Source organism: Macaca fascicularis, chromosome 9 (assembly GCF_037993035.2).
Source record: "Macaca fascicularis isolate 582-1 chromosome 9, T2T-MFA8v1.1".
In the NCBI taxonomy this organism is placed as follows: Eukaryota; Metazoa; Chordata; class Mammalia; order Primates; family Cercopithecidae; genus Macaca; species Macaca fascicularis.
In genome coordinates this window covers 132,090,313-132,109,901 of record NC_088383.1, presented here as the reverse complement: position 1 = coordinate 132,109,901, position 19,589 = coordinate 132,090,313, and the positions used below count along the sequence as shown (strand labels likewise).

General features: G+C 56.4%; 2 protein-coding genes and 1 long non-coding RNA gene across 3 annotated transcripts; 1 reads left to right on the top strand and 2 right to left on the bottom strand.

Moving 5' to 3' along the window:
* Window positions 1-1,973: 1,973 nt before the first annotated feature.
* On the bottom strand, window positions 1,974-10,246 carry HMX2 (H6 family homeobox 2). Its single transcript, XM_005566670.4, has 3 exons — window positions 10,187-10,246; window positions 4,028-4,296; window positions 1,974-3,097 (listed from the first exon to the last, which is right to left on the bottom strand). Exons 2-3 carry the CDS (start codon window positions 4,293-4,295, stop codon window positions 2,544-2,546), a joined length of 822 nt encoding a protein of 273 aa, XP_005566727.1. The 5' UTR covers window position 4,296; window positions 10,187-10,246; the 3' UTR covers window positions 1,974-2,543.
* Window positions 10,247-11,949: 1,703 nt separating this feature from the next.
* On the top strand, window positions 11,950-14,132 carry LOC141407747 (uncharacterized). The gene is made up of 2 exons (XR_012418255.1): window positions 11,950-12,915; window positions 13,944-14,132. It is a non-coding gene; the product is annotated as an uncharacterized lncRNA (long non-coding RNA).
* On the bottom strand, window positions 12,835-16,921 carry HMX3 (H6 family homeobox 3). Its single transcript, XM_045361713.3, has 2 exons — window positions 16,189-16,921; window positions 12,835-15,575 (listed from the first exon to the last, which is right to left on the bottom strand). Exons 1-2 carry the CDS (start codon window positions 16,586-16,588, stop codon window positions 14,902-14,904), a joined length of 1,074 nt encoding a protein of 357 aa, XP_045217648.1. The 5' UTR covers window positions 16,589-16,921; the 3' UTR covers window positions 12,835-14,901.
* Between the last annotated feature and the right edge of the window lie 2,668 nt (window positions 16,922-19,589).

Below are 19,589 nucleotides of genomic sequence, written 5' to 3'. Positions count from 1 at the left end.
CAGGAAATCTGGCAACAATGGAGTCCTGAACAACATTTAAATCCAAATGCAAAGTGTGTGTGTGTGTGTGTGTGTGTGTGTGTGTAAAACTTAGTTATCTGTAAGAGAGGAATTTCTAAAAACTAATTATACTGTTGGATCACGGTTGACAGCTAGTTTCTGGATTAGTAAAAAGAATGAAATAAACACATCATGATAAACTGGAAAAGGATCATTCCCTAAAATTTTAAGGGCACAGATCACTGTCACTAAGTGACTGCAATGGTTATAAGAAACCATTTCCTATAAGGGAAATCTACAGAGGATACAGTGACCCAACACTGTTAAAACCATGATCTCTTGTAAAAACTGTAATCTGTTGAAATGCAAACAAAAATGATATGGATGGAATATTCCTATAGAAGCAGTTCTTTATACGCAGTTTGTTTTTTCCGTGGAATCTTCAAAGAACATTAGAAAAAATTTTAAAAGTCATCTGGAGCAAAAGAATTTCACTGAAATGAAGTATATGTATACGATAAATCACAAGAAAACGGATCCACTGTCTCTTTTATCTGACTGCCCAATAGCATAGTTTCCCAGCATGTACTAGGGCCCAGTAAATATTTACTGATGTAAACTCAGTTGAAATAAATGTAATTGAACTAACCTAGTATCAGCAGATGTGTTCTTGGGTAACATCCTTCTGACATCACCTTGGAATAGATGGTGATTTTTATGAAATCTAATGTGAGGAGAAAAAATATGATCTCAAAATGGACAACATCAGATAGAATATTTTTGGCCAGTTTACAAAAAACACTGCGAGTTACATAGACGTTTACAGATATCCCGTATATATTCACAAAATGTAGATAATTTCGATGCCTTGCAGCTCAGAGTCAACTTTCACACGCAAATGTTTTCCTTCTAGCGGATGAGATAGGGCCTTAGCGCTGCGGACTCCAGGTTCCTTTGCATCCGCTCTGCGGGGCCAGAGGCCAGAGGCAGGTGGACGGAGGAGCTCGCCCCAGGTGGTGCTGAACCACCGGCTTCCTCCAAGCTCAGGCTTCCTTTTCCGACGTTTTGCCAAGAACAGGTGGCTGCAATCTAACGGGAGCGAGAATCTGCAATTTGCATGACACTCCCGCGGCTCTTCTCTCGGTGCAGCGCCCTCCCAGCCCCTGCGCGGCCGCAGGTGTCAGGGCGAGGAAGTCCGTGGGCGGCCCCGCCGCGCGTCACGGTTCCATTCAGAGCAAGCGGCCGCGTGCTAGCCGGTGATCCAGCCACACGCTGAACCAATGCAAACTATTAACAACAAAAGAGTGTAGGGAAGCGCCTTTGCCTCCCTCGCCTTTTTTGCCTGGTACTGGTTCTCGGATCTCTCCTGAGCCGAAGTACTGCCTCACCGCTCCCAGTTTCCTCTCTGCGTGGCACACATAACTCCGCCACCGGCGGGGTAGCTGGGCGCAGCGACAAGCTCGTAGCACCAAACTCGCGGCGAGCTAAGTGGAGGCTTTACCAGGTACAAGCAGCGCCATCGCCTGCTTTATACCCCTGGAGAGGAAGTGCGCGGCACAGGGGACGTCGTAGCGTGACCTGCTGTGGCCAAGCTCAAGGCGAGCCCAGTGCTGGGAATATGCCGCTGGGCACCCGGCTCGCTCGTTCCCGGAAGGCAATCGCTTAAGTGGCGAGGCCTGCCTCCCTGTCTTTGTCTTTCTCCGCGCGGGCTCAGGAGCTGGATTCCAGCCGGAGTGCACCCCAGTCGGCGCGTCGATTCTGGGCGAAGGAGGGAGAGTGGGCGGGCAGCTCCAGCCACGTGCAGTCTGGGCGGCGCCAAGGTCCCGATCTTTAACCCCTGACCCCAGTCCCACCCTCCACGTGGCGCGAGCCAGACTTCTGCAGAGAGACGCATGCAAGTCTTTCCACCGAAAAACCTGAAAACCTTCCGTGCGTTATCATGCCGGGCAATTAATCCCACCAAAGTTAGCAAAGATGTTTAAAATGTTTTATTTTTTTCTCTTTAAAAATATTTACAGATCTGAACTCTCCTCTTTTCGTCCCTACCCATACTCGGGATGAGGGAAACGAAAAGAAGCAATTAGGTAATTGTCCAAAGCCTCTGAGGACCTGGCTTGGCCGAGCGTGTATGCATGTACATATATACAGGTGTATATATGGGGGAGGAGTGTACCTGGTTTTGTAGGTGTTTTCCTGATTTTTTTTTTCCTACCAACCAGAGGCTGTCTGGCCAAAACTCCCTTTCCCAACACCACCCGAGAACATCCCACTCCGAATGGTTTTCAAAGCGTACTGGTTGGGTCTAGGTAGAAAGCAGGCTCTCTGACTTAGGGAATGCCGATAAATACCCGAAACAATCAAAACAAAAAGTAGGGCAGAGGCCATAAATAAGAGCTAATGAATACACATAGTGTATTTCTTCATATTTCTGGAAACGTGCCGCCTTGCTCCGGAGCCCTGCTTACAGTGCAGTCCGCGCCCGGCTCTGCGGGCAGCTGGAGGCGGCCCGGGGCGCAGGCTGGCGGCGCGGGGAGGCGGGCGGGTCAGTAGTCGAGCTTGTTGTAGAGGTTGTAGAGAGGTAAGGCCGAGAGGTTGCTGCCCGGGTAGTAGAGCGGCGCGGGAAAGGCGAGCGAGCGTGGCACCGGCACGCGCAGCAGCGAGCTGTCCCGGAACACCAGCGGCATGCCCACCAGAGTCTGCGCCGACGCGTGCGCCATGTTGGCCGCCTCCAGCTCGGCCGAGAGCTGCCGCTTCCACTTGTTGCGGCGGTTCTGGAACCAAGTCTTGACCTGGGTCTCCGTGAGCTGCAGGCTAGAGGCGAGGCAGGCGCGCTCCGAGCTGCTCAGGTAGCGCTTCATGTCGAAGGTGGACTCGAGCTGGTACACCTGGCTGCGCGAAAAGACTGTGCGCGTCTTCTTCTTGGCCGCGCCAGCCTGCCGCTCGACGCCGCCGTCCCGCGGCCGCTCGGACCCCGGTGAGGGCGAGCCTGCGGGCAGGAGCCTCTCTTTCTCTTCTTTAAAGTCCGAGTGCGAAGGAGAGAGGAAAGACGTGCGCTCCGAGCCGCCCGGGCCCGAGCCTCCGCTGCCCTTGGGTGTACCTGAGAAGCGAGAGCAGACAAGAAGGCCATGGAGTTGGTTGGGGAGCCTCGGAGACCGCCAGCTCTCCCTGGGACCATGCAGTTGGCAAGCGCCTGCCGCCTTGGTCCCACCTTACCAATCCCCTCCTCTTATCCCTCACTGGCTCCCCAAACCCAGCACCCTGTCCCTTAAAAGCGACAAGAGAAAGACCCAGCTACTTGGAGTATGGGGTCTCTGTGCTCCCACCTTTATGAACGGGCCAGGGGCAACAGGGAGAGGAGGTCTGGAGTGGAGGGGGAAACATTAACACGGTTTTAAAAGGCGAATTTGCCTTGTAGTAACTGAGCTGGAAGAGTTCCTCGAGCTTTATAGGGTGGCATCATTTCACAGGCCATTTGTTTGGAAATCACGCTAAGGACTAACGCAGGGCTCCCCTTCGTCAAATGTTGTAAAGAGGAACCGTCTCTGAAACGCACCATTGTCAATCATCTTGGAGTGCTAATCATTCCAAGGAGGAGAGAGAGAGAGAAAGGCAGAGATACGGAGCGAGTGAGGAAGAAGACGCAGAAAGAGATTACGGTAGAGACAGACTGCCCAGACCTGACTTGCAGATCTCCACCTCGTGTCCGGAAAGAAAGCACCAGATGTGCAAAGTGATTGAGGACAGCCGGGTGTACGGCCGGCCGCGTGTCCCTCTCGCGGTGGTCCACTCTCTTTAACAACTCAACCTTCCCCAAGAAGCCCAAGCCCACACTGGTTTGTGTTCGCCTCCTCCCGAGGGCCCACCGGGGGAGGAGGCACCACAGTGCGCGCCCCTCTCCTCGAGGTCCCGAACCCCAGGCTGCCGCAGCTCTGGCCAGAGGGGGCCCGGCGCGGGAGTCTTGGCGGGGCGCTCAGCCTCCCTCCCCTCGCGCTTGCTGGCTGCCACACTGGCGACGTACGATCCTTACCCAGGCAAGGAAAAGGGATGGGGGGATGGTGCTTGGGGCCCTGCTCCTTAGGGCCGTGCGGGTCTGGGCAGAAGCAGGCGGGCGCCTTCCAGCCGTCGTCCGGCTCCTCCTCCTCCGAGGACACGGATAGGCTGCGCTTCCTTGCTGGCCAGCCGACGGGCTCCCGCGGTGCCTCCGAGGGGCCCCCGCCCAGGATGGACTGGATGGTGAAGCTGGAGACGCCACTGGCCGCCGGACAACCCTTGCCCGCATCTTCTTTGCTGCCCATCCTGGGTTCATAAGAAATTGGAGGAAACCAAGAACTCCCTTTAGAGACGATCTGGGTGATCTGGGTGGAAGGTGGTGCAGCAGGCAGGCTGCGGGGAGGGGCGGGGAGGGAATCTAGGGGGAGGGGGCGCCGAGGCTGGTGAGGCGTCCCTTCCGCGCGAGGGACGCGAGGGCACCGGACGGCTGCGCGGGGGTTCCTGCCCGCCCGGCTCTGGGTGCGCCCGCCCAGCCCCGGTGCGAATGCCCCTTCCTCGCCCGCCAGCTAGCCGGGTCTCCGGCGGCGCGGAGGCGGCGCGGCCTCATTTGCATAGAGGTTACCCGAACGCGGCCAATCGCAGCGCCGCCGAGAGGCCCCGGAAAATTTCAAAACGCTCCGGCCAGGCATACAGCGCCGGTGCGCCCCCAGAGCGTGCCGAGGGCCGGGCGGGCATCAGCGGCATCTAACCAGGGGCAGCCAGGGCTGAAAGCAGCGTAGATTCTAGCCCAAGTTCCTGACGGCTGCGGCGACTCCGACCCCTTGAACCCCTTGGACCCCTCTCTCCAGAGGCAGGGGCGGTGCGGAACTCGGAGCTTGAGTGGCTCGACGCCTCCCAGGGGCTTGTACAGGCTGCTCCACGATCCTCCCCCAGCCCTCCACCCCTTCTAGCCCCAGTGGGCGGGCCGAGCCGGCACTCCCGGGACCTTGGCGCCCTGCGCGGGGGTGAGGTGGGTTAGGAGCAGGTGTCTGCAGGAGTACGCTCATTCTCTCCAGCATGGCCAGTAGCCCTTGGGGCAGACAGTCCCCTTCCCCGTCTGTAGACCTCATCCCTGTCACAGGTCCTACGGAACTACAGGATCTTTTGTGGGAGGGAAGAAGTCCTAAGACCTCTAGTTGAGATCTGGGTTCAAATCCCGGCATAACTATTTACACACTGCGTGAACTTGCACAACTCTGATACCGATTAAAGGCTCTCTGCCCTCGTAGTCGAAAATAACTTCTCGGATTGCCTCAGGTAGGGATGGAAAGCCTCGAAGCACTAGCAGCGCATAGTAGGTACTCCATAAACCTGGTGGGGTAGCCCACCGCCCGTGTTTTAAGCGAATCCGTGTTTTTGTTTTTGTTTTGTAAATATTGAAGTTTTCAGAACTGCTGCAGAGATAGATGCTTTGCTCCCAGGAAGAAGAGAAGGAGCTGGTGACAGGACTCAGTGTTAGAATTGGGCAGAGTCGACTCAAATCTCGGCTGGGTGATCTTGGGGAAGATATTTGGAAATTCTGAGCCTCGGTTTCTTTATTCCTAAAATTGGAGGAAGCAGTGCCTCCCTCGCAGAGGCTGTTGTGAGGTCAAACTACCCAGCACCGAGCCTGGCACACCGTGGGGCGCAGTAAATAGTGATTCTCTTTATGTTCTCATAGCCCCATTCTGTGCCCTGGCTCTCGCCCCTTTAATTCCTAGACCAGCTGTTACCTGAGCTAGAATTAGCCCAGCCAAGCAAAGCGGTTTGGGGCCACAGTCGTCTGCACAAGCTTCCTGGAAACTGAAGTGAGGCAAGGCCTGAAGTGCTCAGGCAACCCCACCCCCTCAAGCTGTGGCCTCCGGACCTCTTGGCCAAGAGATTCCGGGAACCCTGTCTTTAGGGGGCCCCCCAAGTGCAGCCAAGGGTGAGTGGAGACTCTGGAATCAGTCCCCACAAATGTCCAGAAGCTGCACCATGACGGTGCAGTCCCTTCCTCGCCCGCGCCGCGCCCGGGTTATTAAGTAAAGCGCTTATAATATCATTAGCCGCGGTGAGTTACCGACTGCGGCCCTGCCCGTGGCAGAACTCTCCCTACTTAACTCCTCGAAGGGCTCGTTAATGGGCTAATTGATTAGGAGTCGGCCGTGCAGCCGGGGCAGGGGCAGGCGAGGGGGCGGGGGCCAGGGGTTGCGCGCCGCGGCCCAGGAGGCCAGCGAGGGGCAGGTGCCGGCCTCCGTCACCGCATTAACCTCTTCAGGGCTCGGCGGCAGGGTCGAGACACATTACAAATGGTCAGCTTTAATCATGGTGTCAGCTCATTAACCCGGAAGGACCTGGCGCTGAAATACAATTTGTGCGTTCTCCTCTGCGCCGCGGCGGCGCAGGCTCCCGGGCCATGTCGCAGCGGGTCGCGCGTGCTCCCGCGCTGTTGTGGGGTACATGGGAGGTTCAGGGAAAGAATTGTCCGATTCTCACTAACCATCAGCTTCTCGCAGACATCCTAAGCTGGGCGCTACCTCCGGAGCCAGGGTCAAGGCAGCCCTGAGGGGAACTGGCCGGCCAACTCGGGGAGCAGTACCAGTCACCCCGCTGGGGAAGAAAGCTGGGGACAAGTAAGGGGAGTTGGTCGAACCTTCCTGAACTGTAAATACTTCGTGCAGGGAACATGCTGGGAATTCCCCATCGTTCTTCACTTTAATCCTGATGGCAAACAAGTGACACAGATCTATTCACTCAGTGTACAGGCCGGGAAACTGAGGTTCAAGAAAACAAGAGACTAGCCCAGGCAGAGAAAGCAAGATTTGTGCTCAAGGTTGTTCCACTGCCAATACATCGCACTTGGGAGGAGGGAGACAGGAGCAGACACTGGCATTGAGCTTGGAGGATGGCTGCAAGGGAGGCTGTGAGGATCCCGCTGACTCGGGACGGCGGGGGCGGGTATATGGGTGAGGCAAGAGCCCAAGGAGTGATCTCTGTCAGGGCAGAGGACCTCGAGGTGGGCCTCAGAAAAGCAGCTCCCAGGCCCTGAAACAGTGAGAGACTGAGGAGTCCACCCTTGCAAGGAGCCTGGCTTGCTGACTCTAAACAAGGAAGTTATGAAGCCTTGTGTCCCTATCTCTCCTCCCCCTAGGGATAGTTTGGGGCGTCAAAAAGATCCATCTTGCCTTGTATTTCCTCTGCCCCGTCCCTCTAATCGCTTCGAGGGTCTAATCTTTACCGAGGCACTTCCTGTGCACACCCGGCAAAGGACGCATTAATTCGCATGAAGGCACTTGCATAAATGCCTATGGACGCTCACACATTCATTCAGCAAACGTTCACTGAGCTCCTACTAGTGTGTGCACGTCACACCCACACTGTACTTAACCAGGGAAGAGATGGTGGTGGTCACAGGGCTGGGGCAAGGAAGGCTGTGGTGGAGACCCAGCTCTGCAGCCTGACTGACTGCAGCTCCCCTGAGCTCCTCTCGGTTGATCGCCCGAGGGACCTCCCGCCCCTCCAGCACCTACAGCCGTCACACCGCAAGGACCGGAGGGTCAAGAAACAACCTTGCTTGCCACCCCTTTCTAGCATACGGGGATCTTCACCGGGAGCACGGAGGCCCAGACGCCCCCTCCTGGGCCCAGTGTAGCTGCAAACACTCAGTTCCTGGAACCACCACCCACAGACACCTCACGTCTCTCCCCTAACGAGTGGCAATCCTTCCACTCGGTACCATCCCACACCCCGCCCACCCCCCTAGCCTTGGGATAGCTCCGCCCAGTCCTACTCATTTTAATACCTACACCTTGGAGGATGGCCCCTCTGCATCTCTGGGATTGACCCCGTGTCTCGGTCTCCTAGGAATTAGGCATAACCAGGTTCCAAGGAATGATAAACTTTCCGAGACTGAAAGAACGCTTAAAGTTTAGGTCCCGAGATTATGCCACTGCTCAATATTAAAGCGGCCCAGAGCAAACTTGCCGAGGAGCCTAATAAAAATTGATCCTCTCTGCTCTGCGGCAGTTGGGAAATAGGCTGGCTGAGCCGGGTAATAGTAGAAGAAGGCTCCCTCCGAAATGACAGATGAAGTCATAAACAAGTTTGATCTTGGAATCAAGCTTCGATAAATATTAAACACAGTCTGCCCCCCCCCCCACGCGAGTGGATTATGATATATGGCGCGTCCAAACTTTAAAATAAGGAAATACCAGAGAAAATGATCTCAATAAATTTTCTAAGTATAAACGTTGATTATGTTTCGATTTTCATTCAAGGGCCTCTGCTGTTCGTTCTTTGGTGCAAATGACATCTCACAATAGGCTTTTGGGGAAAAGGGCTCCCTATTTGAAAAAGAGAGCCCCAGAGGTGTACAATTTATGTAATCTGCGGCTGGAAAATGAATTGTGTAATTTATTGGAAAACAGAAAGTCATGAAGATTGGATCAGCATAGCCGAGTCCCGACACTCCCCCCCACCCCCACATCCATCAAGTTCCAATTAACAGCCTAACCAGAGAGCTTTAATGGGTTTCCAATCTAGTGGCCTGATAGACTCATCAATTCCTCTGGGAGAAATTAAGAAAATCGACCGCCCCTTGGCGACGCAGTGTCATTCCTTTCTGCAACTATATGTCAAATTAAAAACACAATTAAAATTTAAACTGTTTCAATCAAAGGGTGCCCTGCAACCTATGTTTCACTTAATAGAACTTTGATGAAAATCTGATGCGTGCACTCCATCACCAAGGGGGGCGAGGGCGGTGAAGGAGCTCATGAAAGAAGGGGATTCTTTATATTTCTTTAAGACATTAGCGCTTGGGTGAGGCACACCAGGTGACTCCACCTCACCGCTCCTGCCTCAGCGATAGGCGCAACGCTATCTCTCGCTGGCTCTATACCTCTCCCAGGCCTAAACCCAAAGGGATCCTTTTGGAACCCGGCAACTCAGACTTTGGGAAGTTTCCCCCGGAGATGCATCGCCGGGAGCAGCAGCCAAGGAAGAGATTTGGGCGAGTACAACTCGTGCGCACCTCCAGGGGACTCTCGGAGGAGGCGCGCTACAGTCTCCAGCTATCCCTTCCCTCGGGTCTCCGGAACCACCCCGTCGCTCGAGTGATACCCTTAGGGGTCCTGGAGAAGGAAGGGTGGGGAGGAATCCCAGGCGCATACACGGGCCCCAGTGAGGACGAGGGTTGTGTTTCTATCTAGGACCGGATTATTCACCTCAGCCTACGCTCCCCACCTCGTGCACCTTCAGGGTATTCCGCGGGAGAGACACACCTGGGACAAGTGCAGCCCAAATCTCAACCCCAGACCCGGATCGGAGGCACCCGGCAGGGCTCAAAAGTACATCCTGCCTAGTTGTCTTCGTGGCTCTTTCCTTTCTTCCGCCATCCTTCTCCCACCCCCCAGCCCCCACCTGTTTTCAGGTCAAAAGGTCAACACCATCCACCCTGCACACCGGCCGTGCACACTTCCAGAGTCCTAGGCCCAGAGGCAAGGGATCACTCACATCTCAAAGTCCGGGTTAGGGGGTGGGGGTCAGCGAGAGGGCGGGGAGCCAAGGGTGGGAGCCCTGCGGATGGCTCCTGCGGGGCCACATGTACATGCGGGGCCGGGTGTTGTCCTCTGGGTGTGCCTGGCTGCGCTTTGGACCCCAAGCAGGGGTTTCTATGAGGCTCCTGGTTCTTACACCCTGACCCATGGCGCGCACCCGGGTAGACAGGTCTTCTTAACCGCTTTGCGGAGTCTACATTTGGACCGCTAAGCGGAAGATGCCCCCTGGCTGGGTCACTGAGCCACTGGAAGTGGACGACCCGAATAAACTGGGCAAAATGGAATCGTGGAGGGCAGGGTAGCGCCCAGCAGAAGCTCAAGCCCCACGGGGACTCTCAAGGGGAGTCCAGGTGCCCTGCGGGCGCAAGGGGGTGAAAGCAGCAGCGCGTGGCCCTTGCCCAGGCGGCTGGACAACGCGAGGCCTCTTCAAAGCGCTTGCAGGAAGCAGCCGGCAGCACCGCCCTCCCGCCCGCAAGCCTCCGACGCTGGTCCCCATCTCGCAGGCCCAAGTCCTAGCTGATCCAGCGTTCTGCCGCAGAAGGGAAAGCAGATCCCACTGATCTTTTCCCCTGCTCCCTTTCTCCCAGCTCTACCTCCAGCCTCTCACACAAGCAGAGCGCACGCACTGGGGTTCTCACCGCGTGGCCTCTGGCTCTGCGACGCCGGGAGCCTGTTGAGGGGGCGTCGCAGCTCAGAATGAGCACCCAGTGGTGGGGGGGCAGTTTATATCTGTCTTGCTGTTGTTTGATATACACACACCTACTCTATTTACTACCAAATAAAAGAAATACATCTGTGTTGCCAACAGAAACAGTTCGCATGCTGGCTCTGTGGTCTCCCAGGGTCCAGAGGCCTCGGGGGTGCTCAGAGCCGCAGAGCCTGGCACTGTAAGGAGGTGGACACTGAGTAGGATCCCAGCCTACAAGAGCATGGGGGTCTGCGGTGGGATGGTGGCAGACTCTGCTAGTTTATCCCAGATGGCTTGTGAGGAGGGATTTCAAGTCATCCCAGTCCAAAGGATGTTCATTCAGGCTTCCTGCAGCAGAGGTGGGAGCGCCACCTCACTCTGCCCAATCCTTTCCCAGGATTCTTCCCAGCTTGCCTAAGCCTAAGGCCACCGGAGAAAAGGGTCACTTCGAACAAGGTGTGTGTGATTACGTCTGTGCCCCAGCAGTGGTGGTGATGCCAAACACATTTGTATGCTAGGAACCCATGGAACTGGTGTTAGGAGGTCTACAGTGTGTGGATGTGCATGGTGAGTGTTAATATCAAATGTGAGTGTATCCTGTGTGTTGTTTCCATGTGTGTCTCTTTGGGTGGTGCAGAAAGGATTTAGCCTGGAAGCTGAAGTCATTTGCATTGACTTGAAGATTAATTGGGGTGCAGATGGGGAGGAAGAATCTAAAGCTAGGGTTGGCAGAGAGAAGCTGGGCTCCACAGTCTGAAGGAGGGGTGAAAAGACAAAATTGAGAGTGCCAGTTCAGTGTCCTAGGAGAGAGGACGTGGGATGCCCTGTCTTCCCCCTAGGGAATGTCCAGGAGGAATTTTGTGTAGGCACCTTCACTTTTCCCAAAAAAGGCCCCTTTTGGTGAGTGGTGCCAGCAGCTCCCAGCAATCCTGGCAGAGGCAGCAGGGAGGGGGGCATTCTGGGTGGGGGAAAAAGATGGCCAGCTCTGGAAATGTGACAGCCCCACTAAGTGCCTTCTTGGCTTCTCCTGGCTTGAAAACCACAGAAAAACTTGCAGTTGAGCTTAGGATGCTTTGTGTAGGGTGACTTCTGTGCTCCACAGCCCCACACTCTGGCTCAACCCCCTCTCTTGCTTTGGGATAAATACGGTGACCCCTGACAGGAGGGAAGGGGACATTTCCCACCTGGACCAGCCTCTAGGCTCACACAGCCACCAGTCCCCAGGCCAAGTTGGCACCACCTCCCTCCCCCAGGGCACACATCACTGTTTGGGGGAGGAATGCTCAGGGGTCCAGGGCAGTGGGGCTCCCCAACAGGAGGAAAAGGGAGGCTGTAGGAGCAGGACAAAGGATAAACTGTGCTTGTGGAGAACCAGTTATTTCCCGACTTTGTAAAGACCTGGTCAGTCAAGAACCGTTTTCTAGAATCCAAACACAAATAAAGAAGCATTTTCTTTGCCTTTGATAACATCGTGTTCTGGCTGTAAAAATCTAAGAACGTGTTTGCTATTGCAACATTATTTTTAATGAACTGTTATTGGCCTGTCCTGCGGTTGGTATTGCCAACAGTAAAAGGCATCACCATGTTTGTAGGTAACACAAGGAACAACATATTTTGACCCGAATTTCTGTTTATTTTTCATTTATGACACATGGCCTCATTTTTATTCCAAACCAGAGGGAAATAAAGAGAGATCTATCTTCACTGGGGTCCAGGCTAAAATTTTGCCATAAATACGCATGTCGGTTTATTTGGAGGGCAGTTTTCCATTAACAGAAAACTATACTGGACGTTTCAGCCACAGTAGAATCAATTGTGTCGATTGAATTTGAAGAACCTAGCAACGCACTGCGAGAGGAAAGGCAGGCGTGCAGGCGCTCCCCAGCGGTCGCGCCCTATGGTTGCTCTCTGGAATCTTTTCAGCCTCTGGGTTCCTCATCTTCCCCTTTCGGCTTCCCAGCTTCAAAGGTGCCCCGCCAGGAGTTATGCGTGCAGACCCTCAGCTTAAAGGCAGGCGGCCACACCCGACCAGCGAGTGTCGCCCAGGCACCTGCTTCTGTCGGGCGGACCCACCCTTCCAGGCGGTTCCGGCGCGCGGTGCCTCCGCAAGCTGCTCACCAAGAGCGCGACGGCCTGGAGCCCAGTAGCACGCGGGCGTGGTGAGCGCTACGCTTCCCGGCGTCAGCCAGGACAGGGTCGGGGATCTAGAGATGCCGCCCAGAAGGTGTCGGGCGCCGGAGGAAAGACAAGAGCAGAGCCTGGCACGGAAGAGACAAGGTCTTCTCTGTTGCAGCTGCCGCAGCTAGGTAGCCTCTGTGCCCTCACACTTGGCACATCAAGACCGCGCCCATGCTCTAGCCGCCCCGGGAATCTCAGCTCCGCAAGCCCTGCGGAAGTTCCCCTCTGCTGGAAGTGGGAGCAAGTCCCAAGAGCTGGCTGTCCCTGGAGTTGTCCTCTTGTGGCCCAGCCTCTCCTAGCCTGACTTGGCAATCGGCCTTCGGCTGCTGCTAAACTCTGAACTCACTTCCTTCTTCCCTCCAACCAGAGCCCACCAAAGTTAACCAGCTGACGAAAGCCCAGGGATGCCCTATTCAAAAGCTCTCGGCCCCCGAAGGAACCAAGGTTTAAGAACAGAACGCGAGGCTGCAGTCCAGTGTTCGGAAACACCAGCTGTCTCTGGTATCTCGCCTCACGCGCTGTCGCTTTGCTCAATTTCCCAAACTAGATGAGCCTAGGTCCACTCCCCTTCCACCTAGCATTCTTCCCTGCTCGCTGGGCGTTTCAAACCGCGGAAGGTACAGGGGAGAGAGTGCCTCTGGTCGCGAACAAAGCCGCCTCTGTCTCCACTGCCTCCCGGATTACAGGGATGTGCGTCCAGGTTGCACTCAGGGAGCGCAGAGGCAGTCAGCGAGCAAGGCAGAAAAGAGTTTTGGAGACACTAGCTCTGAGGAAAATCGTCCAAACGTACACACTCTGGCAACACGAAAAGCTTTTCTTTTTAATTAATTCAATGTCACGACAACATTAGTGTAACAATATTTTGTGGATTTTTTTTCTCTTTTTCTTAAAAAGGGACTCAACCCAGGCAGAGGTGAGGGAGATGAGGGGAAACAAACTATCGCAGAACAACAGGTGTAGCCGACAGAAAGAAAACAGATTGGGTGACAGAGCCAGGAGTCCTGCGGAGTAGAGGGTGAACTTTACAAGAAATCTGTACACTTATCAAATAAGTTAAAATTCTTCTAAATTGATTGTCCTTCACTTAAAGCGCTCCAGTATGCCTAACTTACTCCTTTGAGCATCACTACCTAAGCTTGTTTCTTCCTTCCCCCCTTTCCCCTGCCTAATTTTTTTCTTTCTAAATGAATGACCATGATTATACAGTGAAAAGGTCTGTTTCCCTCGGTGGAGAAGGAAACAGCTTTCTCAGGACATTTTGTACAATATTGCACAGGTCAACGTACAACAGTTACTGCAGAACATGAAAAGTAAGAGGAGAGGATAAAATATACCATATTAAAAATACTGAAATTACTCTCTCAAAACAGGGAACAAAGTAATAATAGTAATACTAATAATAATTTACAAATGAAATTCTCAAAATAAAGGCAACTAATAAATAAGACCACTTAGACCAGGCCAGATATACAGCTGTTTCAATAGTCAGAGTTCTGATTTTTGGCTGTCTTTTCCCTTTAAACACTTAGAGAATTCTTCCATCAAAGAGTAAGACCGATGAAGAGGCTAATTGCGACAGACGTCTCCAGAAGAGAAAAGCGGCCTGAGTCAGGATTCTTATGAGAGGCTGCTCATATTCTGAAAATTAAGGTGGATAACTGATTTAGGGGTTGGGAGGAAGAAACACACCCAGAAATCCAGAAATAAAAGTACTACCATATGAATTCTCTCCTTCTCTGGATTCTGAAAACAGTTCTATAGAAAATGAATAAACTCGGCCGGGCGTGGTGGCTCACGACTGTAATCCCAGCACTTTGGGAGGCCGAGGCGGGCGCATCACGAGGTCAGGAGCTCAAGACCAGCCTGGCCAACGTGGTGAAACCCCGTCTCTACTAAAAATACAAAAATTAGCCGGACGTGGTGGCACACACCCGCAATCCCAGCTACCCGGGAGGCTGAGACAGGAGAATCACTTGAACCCGGGAGGTGGAGGTTGAAGTGAGCGGATATCGCGCCACTGCACTCCAGCCTGGGAGACAGATAGACCAAGATTCCGTCTCGAAACAAACAAACAAAAAAGAATAAACTAGAGGGATTCAGGTTTTGCGCTCATTTTCCTTCTATAAAAATAAAACCAAAAAGCCACAGCGCAACGGAAATTTGGAGGGGAGGGCTGTACATTTTACAAAAACTATCGGCTGAAATATTTGACCCGGAAATTTTGTCTTGTTCCTGCTTTCTCTTAATATAAGCCAAAAACCAAAAGTAAGAGGGGAAGCGCCTCCAATCCATTAGGGGTGAATTGCACGAAAATGCATTGCAAATACTTACAAAACGCTACCAACTGGGGGAGGGGAAGCCGAGGCTGCGCGCAGAAGCCCCAGTTCCTGAAGGCCGCTGGACGTCTCGGCGCCCTTGGCCCGGCCCAGTCTCCTCCGGGGTCCGGACGAGGAGGCCGGGGGCTCCCTCCCCCACCCCTCTGGGGCCTCAGACTGGCCGTAGCAGCGGCACGGAAGAGACCACCGGGTGCGAGTAGTAGACGGGGTGTGGGAAGGTGAGCAGCGGCTGGCTGACCGGCACCGGGGCCCCCGCGGCTGCAGCCGCCGCTCCCTCGGCCGCTGAGTTCTCGTGGTAGAGGATGGGCACCCGCACGATGCGCTGCGCCGCGGCGTGGCTCAGGTTGGCCGCCTCCAGCTCCGCCGCCAGCTGCCGCTTCCACTTGTTGCGGCGGTTCTGGAACCAGATCTTGACCTGCGTCTCGGTAAGGTGCAGAGACGCGGCCAGGCCGGCTCGCTCTGAGCTGCTCAGGTAGCGCTTCATGTCGAAGGTGGACTCGAGCTGGAAGACCTGGCTGCGCGAGAAGACAGTGCGCGTCTTCTTCTTGCGGCACGCCGGCTTCTTCTCCGGACTCTCGGCGCCCTTCTTCCAGTCCTCTGCGCCCGGAGTCGCCGCCGCCGCCCCTACGCCCACCCCGGCCGTGCCTGGCGCCGCTTCGCCTTCCTTCTTGCTTTCCTCGGAGTCGCTCTCCTCCAGAATGATCTCGTCCGGGCTCTTGGAGTCCAGCTCCTTGTGGTCGGGGTCGGCCTTGAGCAGTGGCTCCGGAGAGTCGCGGTCGGTGCCCGAGGCGGGGGAGGAGTCTCGCAGGAGGGCCTTCTCCGAGGCTGGGGAGACAGACAGACGGACGCACACACATGCACACCGACACAGCCTTGAGCGAGGCCCGGCGCCTGGGGACGGCAGGCTCAACCCGCGCCGGCCTCCAGGTCCCGGGCCATGAGGCCTCACCATTCCCGCGGGCCACCTCCTTCCCGGCTGGGCCAGAGAAGGGACGCCAGGTCCTGGGATCCCCCTCCTCCCGAGGAAAGGCGAGCAGATGGTGGCAGTGCGGCCACCTCCTTCCTTTCCCTCAGCTTCCCCGCCAGGGGCCGGCAGAACGGTTCCCTTTCGGCTTAGGCGCATTGGAATCACCCCCTCCTTCCGGGCAGTGTCCCGAGCCCCGGCCGTCCGAAGCCTCCCTATTCACGCCCGAGGCCACTTTTCCCGGGAAGCGCCGTGCCCCGGGCTCCAATTCCACTTCTTTTCTCACCAAGTGGGATTGGATTCACGGGCAGCGCAACCCAGCGCGTGGGCAAGAGATGCAGGCCAGGGGCCGAAAAAACTGACCAAACAGGATTTGCGGGTGCTGGGGTCCCAGAGCTGCGGAGGGAAGCAGCGCGGGGCTGGGACAGGACGGGCGCGCAGGGGAACAACGAAAGTTCAAAGAGTGGTCGGTACCTTCAGGTCGCGAGAGGTGGCCGCCGGCGGGGGTCAGGGTGTAGGGGTACCACCAGGCTGGGGAGCGCTCCAGGTAGTGCGCGGGCAGGGCAAACCTCTGCGCCGGGATCTCAAAGCGGGGGAAAGCCAGGTCGCCCACCTGCGAGAGCGCGAAGCCCGTGGCGCCCTCCAGGGCCCCCTTGGCCGCCGCGGCGGCGGCAGCGGCGGCGGCGGCGGCAGCCGAGGCCGGCGCGAAGAGTGTCCGTGGGGGCGGCTGCGGCTTAGGGGGCGGCCGGTGGTGGTCTCCGTTGAGCAGGTTCTTGATGGAGAACGGGGACTCCTTGGGAGCGGGTGGTGGGGGCGGCGGCGGCGGGGGCTGTGCGCTGGCGGTGCCGGGAGCGTCCGGCCCGGGTTCCGGCATGGTCCCCTCTCCTCCGGGTCCCCGGGAAGGAGGGAGCGGGACAGGCGGGCGGCGGGGCGAGCAGGCAAGAGGCCGGAAATCAGACCATAAACGGAACTCAACTACGGGGCGCAAAGTCGGGGGCCGCCCCCGGCGCAAATCCAACGGCGGGAGGGCGGGGTGAGGACCCAGTCAGGAGGGCTCGCATGGGGGAGGGGTGTGGAGGGGCGGGGAGCGGCCCTGCCGCGGCACGGAGGGATCGTGGCGGCTCGGCTGCGGCTGCGGCTCCCGCGGAGGAGGCAGCAAGAGCAGTCCCCGGCTCGAGGCTGCGTCAATCCGGCGCCGGATGCTAATGATGAAATCAAAATGTCATCCAAGTTAAATGCGGGGAGTATACGGCGATTGGGCGCGTACAATGGCAAATGGGATTAGGCAGGCGAAGGCTCAGCCGAGCCCCGGCCCCGCAGCCGCCTCCGCCACCGCCCCCTCCTCGCCTTCCCTCGGATTTTGGCGCTTTGGCTTCGGGCTATAAGAGCCCGCCTGTTATTGGCTTTATATAGTCCAATTAGGCAGCAAATGAGGACAAGCCTATTAGCACAAAAGGATATTGGCTCCCGCTAAAGAGGCACTCGGAGCGCTCCTGCGAGCGCAGGAGGCGAGCGAGGGACGCGGAGCAGGCGGCGCCCCTGGCCGAAGCGCACTGACAGCCGCGAGCCCGGAGACCGCGCCTGCCGCTCCCCCCTGCGGCGCAGGGACCCGCTTCCCGCCGCCAGGCCTGCGGGAGGGGGGAGGGGCGGACCAGGCCCTCTCGGGTCACCTCCGGGTTATCTGTGCTCGCAGCTGCCGCTCCCCCGCCCCCTGGGGCTGGACAGGGGCCCGCCGCCCCCACGCGGCTGGAGAGCCACGCAGCGCCGGCCCAAGAGGCAGGACGTGACCTCGGCCCGCGGAGAACTCATCACTTTCCAACCCTTTGAGGTCCAGCGACCTCAGTATTTTTCCTAAAGCCTGCTAGGAAGGGCGAGGCCAAGAAGAGAGGGATTTGGGTTCCCCACCCATCGTCCAGCCGATAGTAAGGGAATCCGCGTGTAAGTCCTCGCACTGCGTCTTCGGACTCAGAAATCCGCGTGGCCTTGGCCTTTAGCCCTGGAAAATGGAAGAGTGAGCCTTACCCCGGGACCAGGAGTGGGTGTGCCTGTGTGCGTATGAGCGCTGACCCGGCCAAAACCCGCGCGTCACTCGGTGGGGCTGCTGGGGCAACAGCTTCTCGGAACCGACGGCTGCTCTCGGAAGGGCACTCCTCTGCTCTGGCCGCCGGTGCCCAAGGCTCGCGGCTCAACTAAGAGTCTGTGACCCCGAAGACAGCACTTTCTCCCAGGAAGTCTCTCCGGCCGGCCGGCGTTTGGAGCTGCCTAACTAACGCTTTAATAGGGGCAAGGTGAACCAAAGGCGCAGCGGCGTAACGTCCTCCGCCGCGGTAAGCAGAGGCATCCGCTGCGCGGCTCGACAGCAGCCAAGTCCTTAGAGAACCACACTGGACCTTTGCAGAACGGCTTAGTGAAAGGACACTCCACTCCATTGGCTTTAGAAACAGCTCCCCGGTTCGCACGAGAAGCCCATGGGGCAGCCATTTAAGACTCTAGATTTAAGCATCAAGTAAATCAGAATTGTTTGTGGGGTCCCCTCCCGAGAGACAGTTTTCTTATCAGAGAAAGGTGACAAACTGGCCTCACCCTCTTCCACCCCGGTGAAGCTCCCGCACACCAGGGCTTTTTGGGATCCCTTTACCTCCCCACCGCTTTCTTTTTCGTTAGATTGAGCCTCGCCTAATTCAAGGCCGCCCTGCATTGGCAGACTCGGGGTACCCACTTGAGACGTAGATTTTGTTTTCCGGTCCTGTGGCGTCAGACCCTCTCCCACCAAATCTCGACAGGCATAGGTAATGTTTCTTTTTGCATTCATCTACAGCAGCAAACCCCATTTTTGCTTTGGAAATCTAGAAACGTAAATGGCGCTTCCATAAACAATTACTGTTATTACTCCCTTGAGTTTACACAGGGCTTTACTGGAATGCAAAACGCTACACCATCCAAAATCTGGGTTGGAAAGGATCACTGCCCTGAGACCCCAGCAGGGTGGGCCTCATACTTGGATTTTATAAGTGGAAACCCGCGCCCAGAGAGGAGGAAACTGGGCCTAGCTCGCCCAACCGCTGCTGGATACCCAGACGTCATTTTCCCCCAACTACAGAAGTAGCTCGATGCACGAGGTCTATGAGGGTTGGGTGGGCACCGTCTGCACACAGCCTGCCACGCGGCCAAGTGTGCGTGGAGAGACCCCTGCGTGTGTGCCCGTGTGTTTTGGGAGCTCCACCATTCAGGGCAGACGCATGAAAACTTCGCTAGAGTTCTGACGCACGAAAGTCGCCTTTAAACTGGGACAGGTGGAAAAGCTTGTCATCTCCCCTGAAAAAGAAGCGCCCCGGCAGACGTCGCCGAAAATGCTGAGGATTCTGTCTGGGGAGGGGGACTCGTGGCTGATCACAACTCCAGGGCTAGACCCAGATGGGGAGTCTAGCCCAGTGTGGCAGGAGAAGAGTCCGGGACAGCAGCCCACGTCCCTGCTGTGCGGCTACCCGTTGCCGGCTTTCTGGTTGTCGCCCCAAGTTCTCCGGTTGACTCCCCTCCCAGGGGCGCGCAGGGGCGCTGTTGTGTGCTTGTGTTTGGCCAGGGAGAGGAGTTTCCCCAGTGTCAGCACTCTCAGCCCATCCTCTCAGTTTTAGGGATTGCTGGGCTGAACAGCGGGATACATACATTGAGTAGATCTTTCCCTTCCCCTTCGAGAAAGCTGGTGGGAGTCGGGTCTGGGCGCCGGCTCAGCCCTTCACTCGCCCTCTGGCGAGGGGTGTTGCCAGCGTTCCTGCGCTCACGACTCCATTCAAAGTCAGGCAGACAGCGCCCTCTGTGGGACAGCCTCTGAACCAAGCCTGCGGGTTCCTCTGGAGAACCACTGTCCCGGCTCAAGA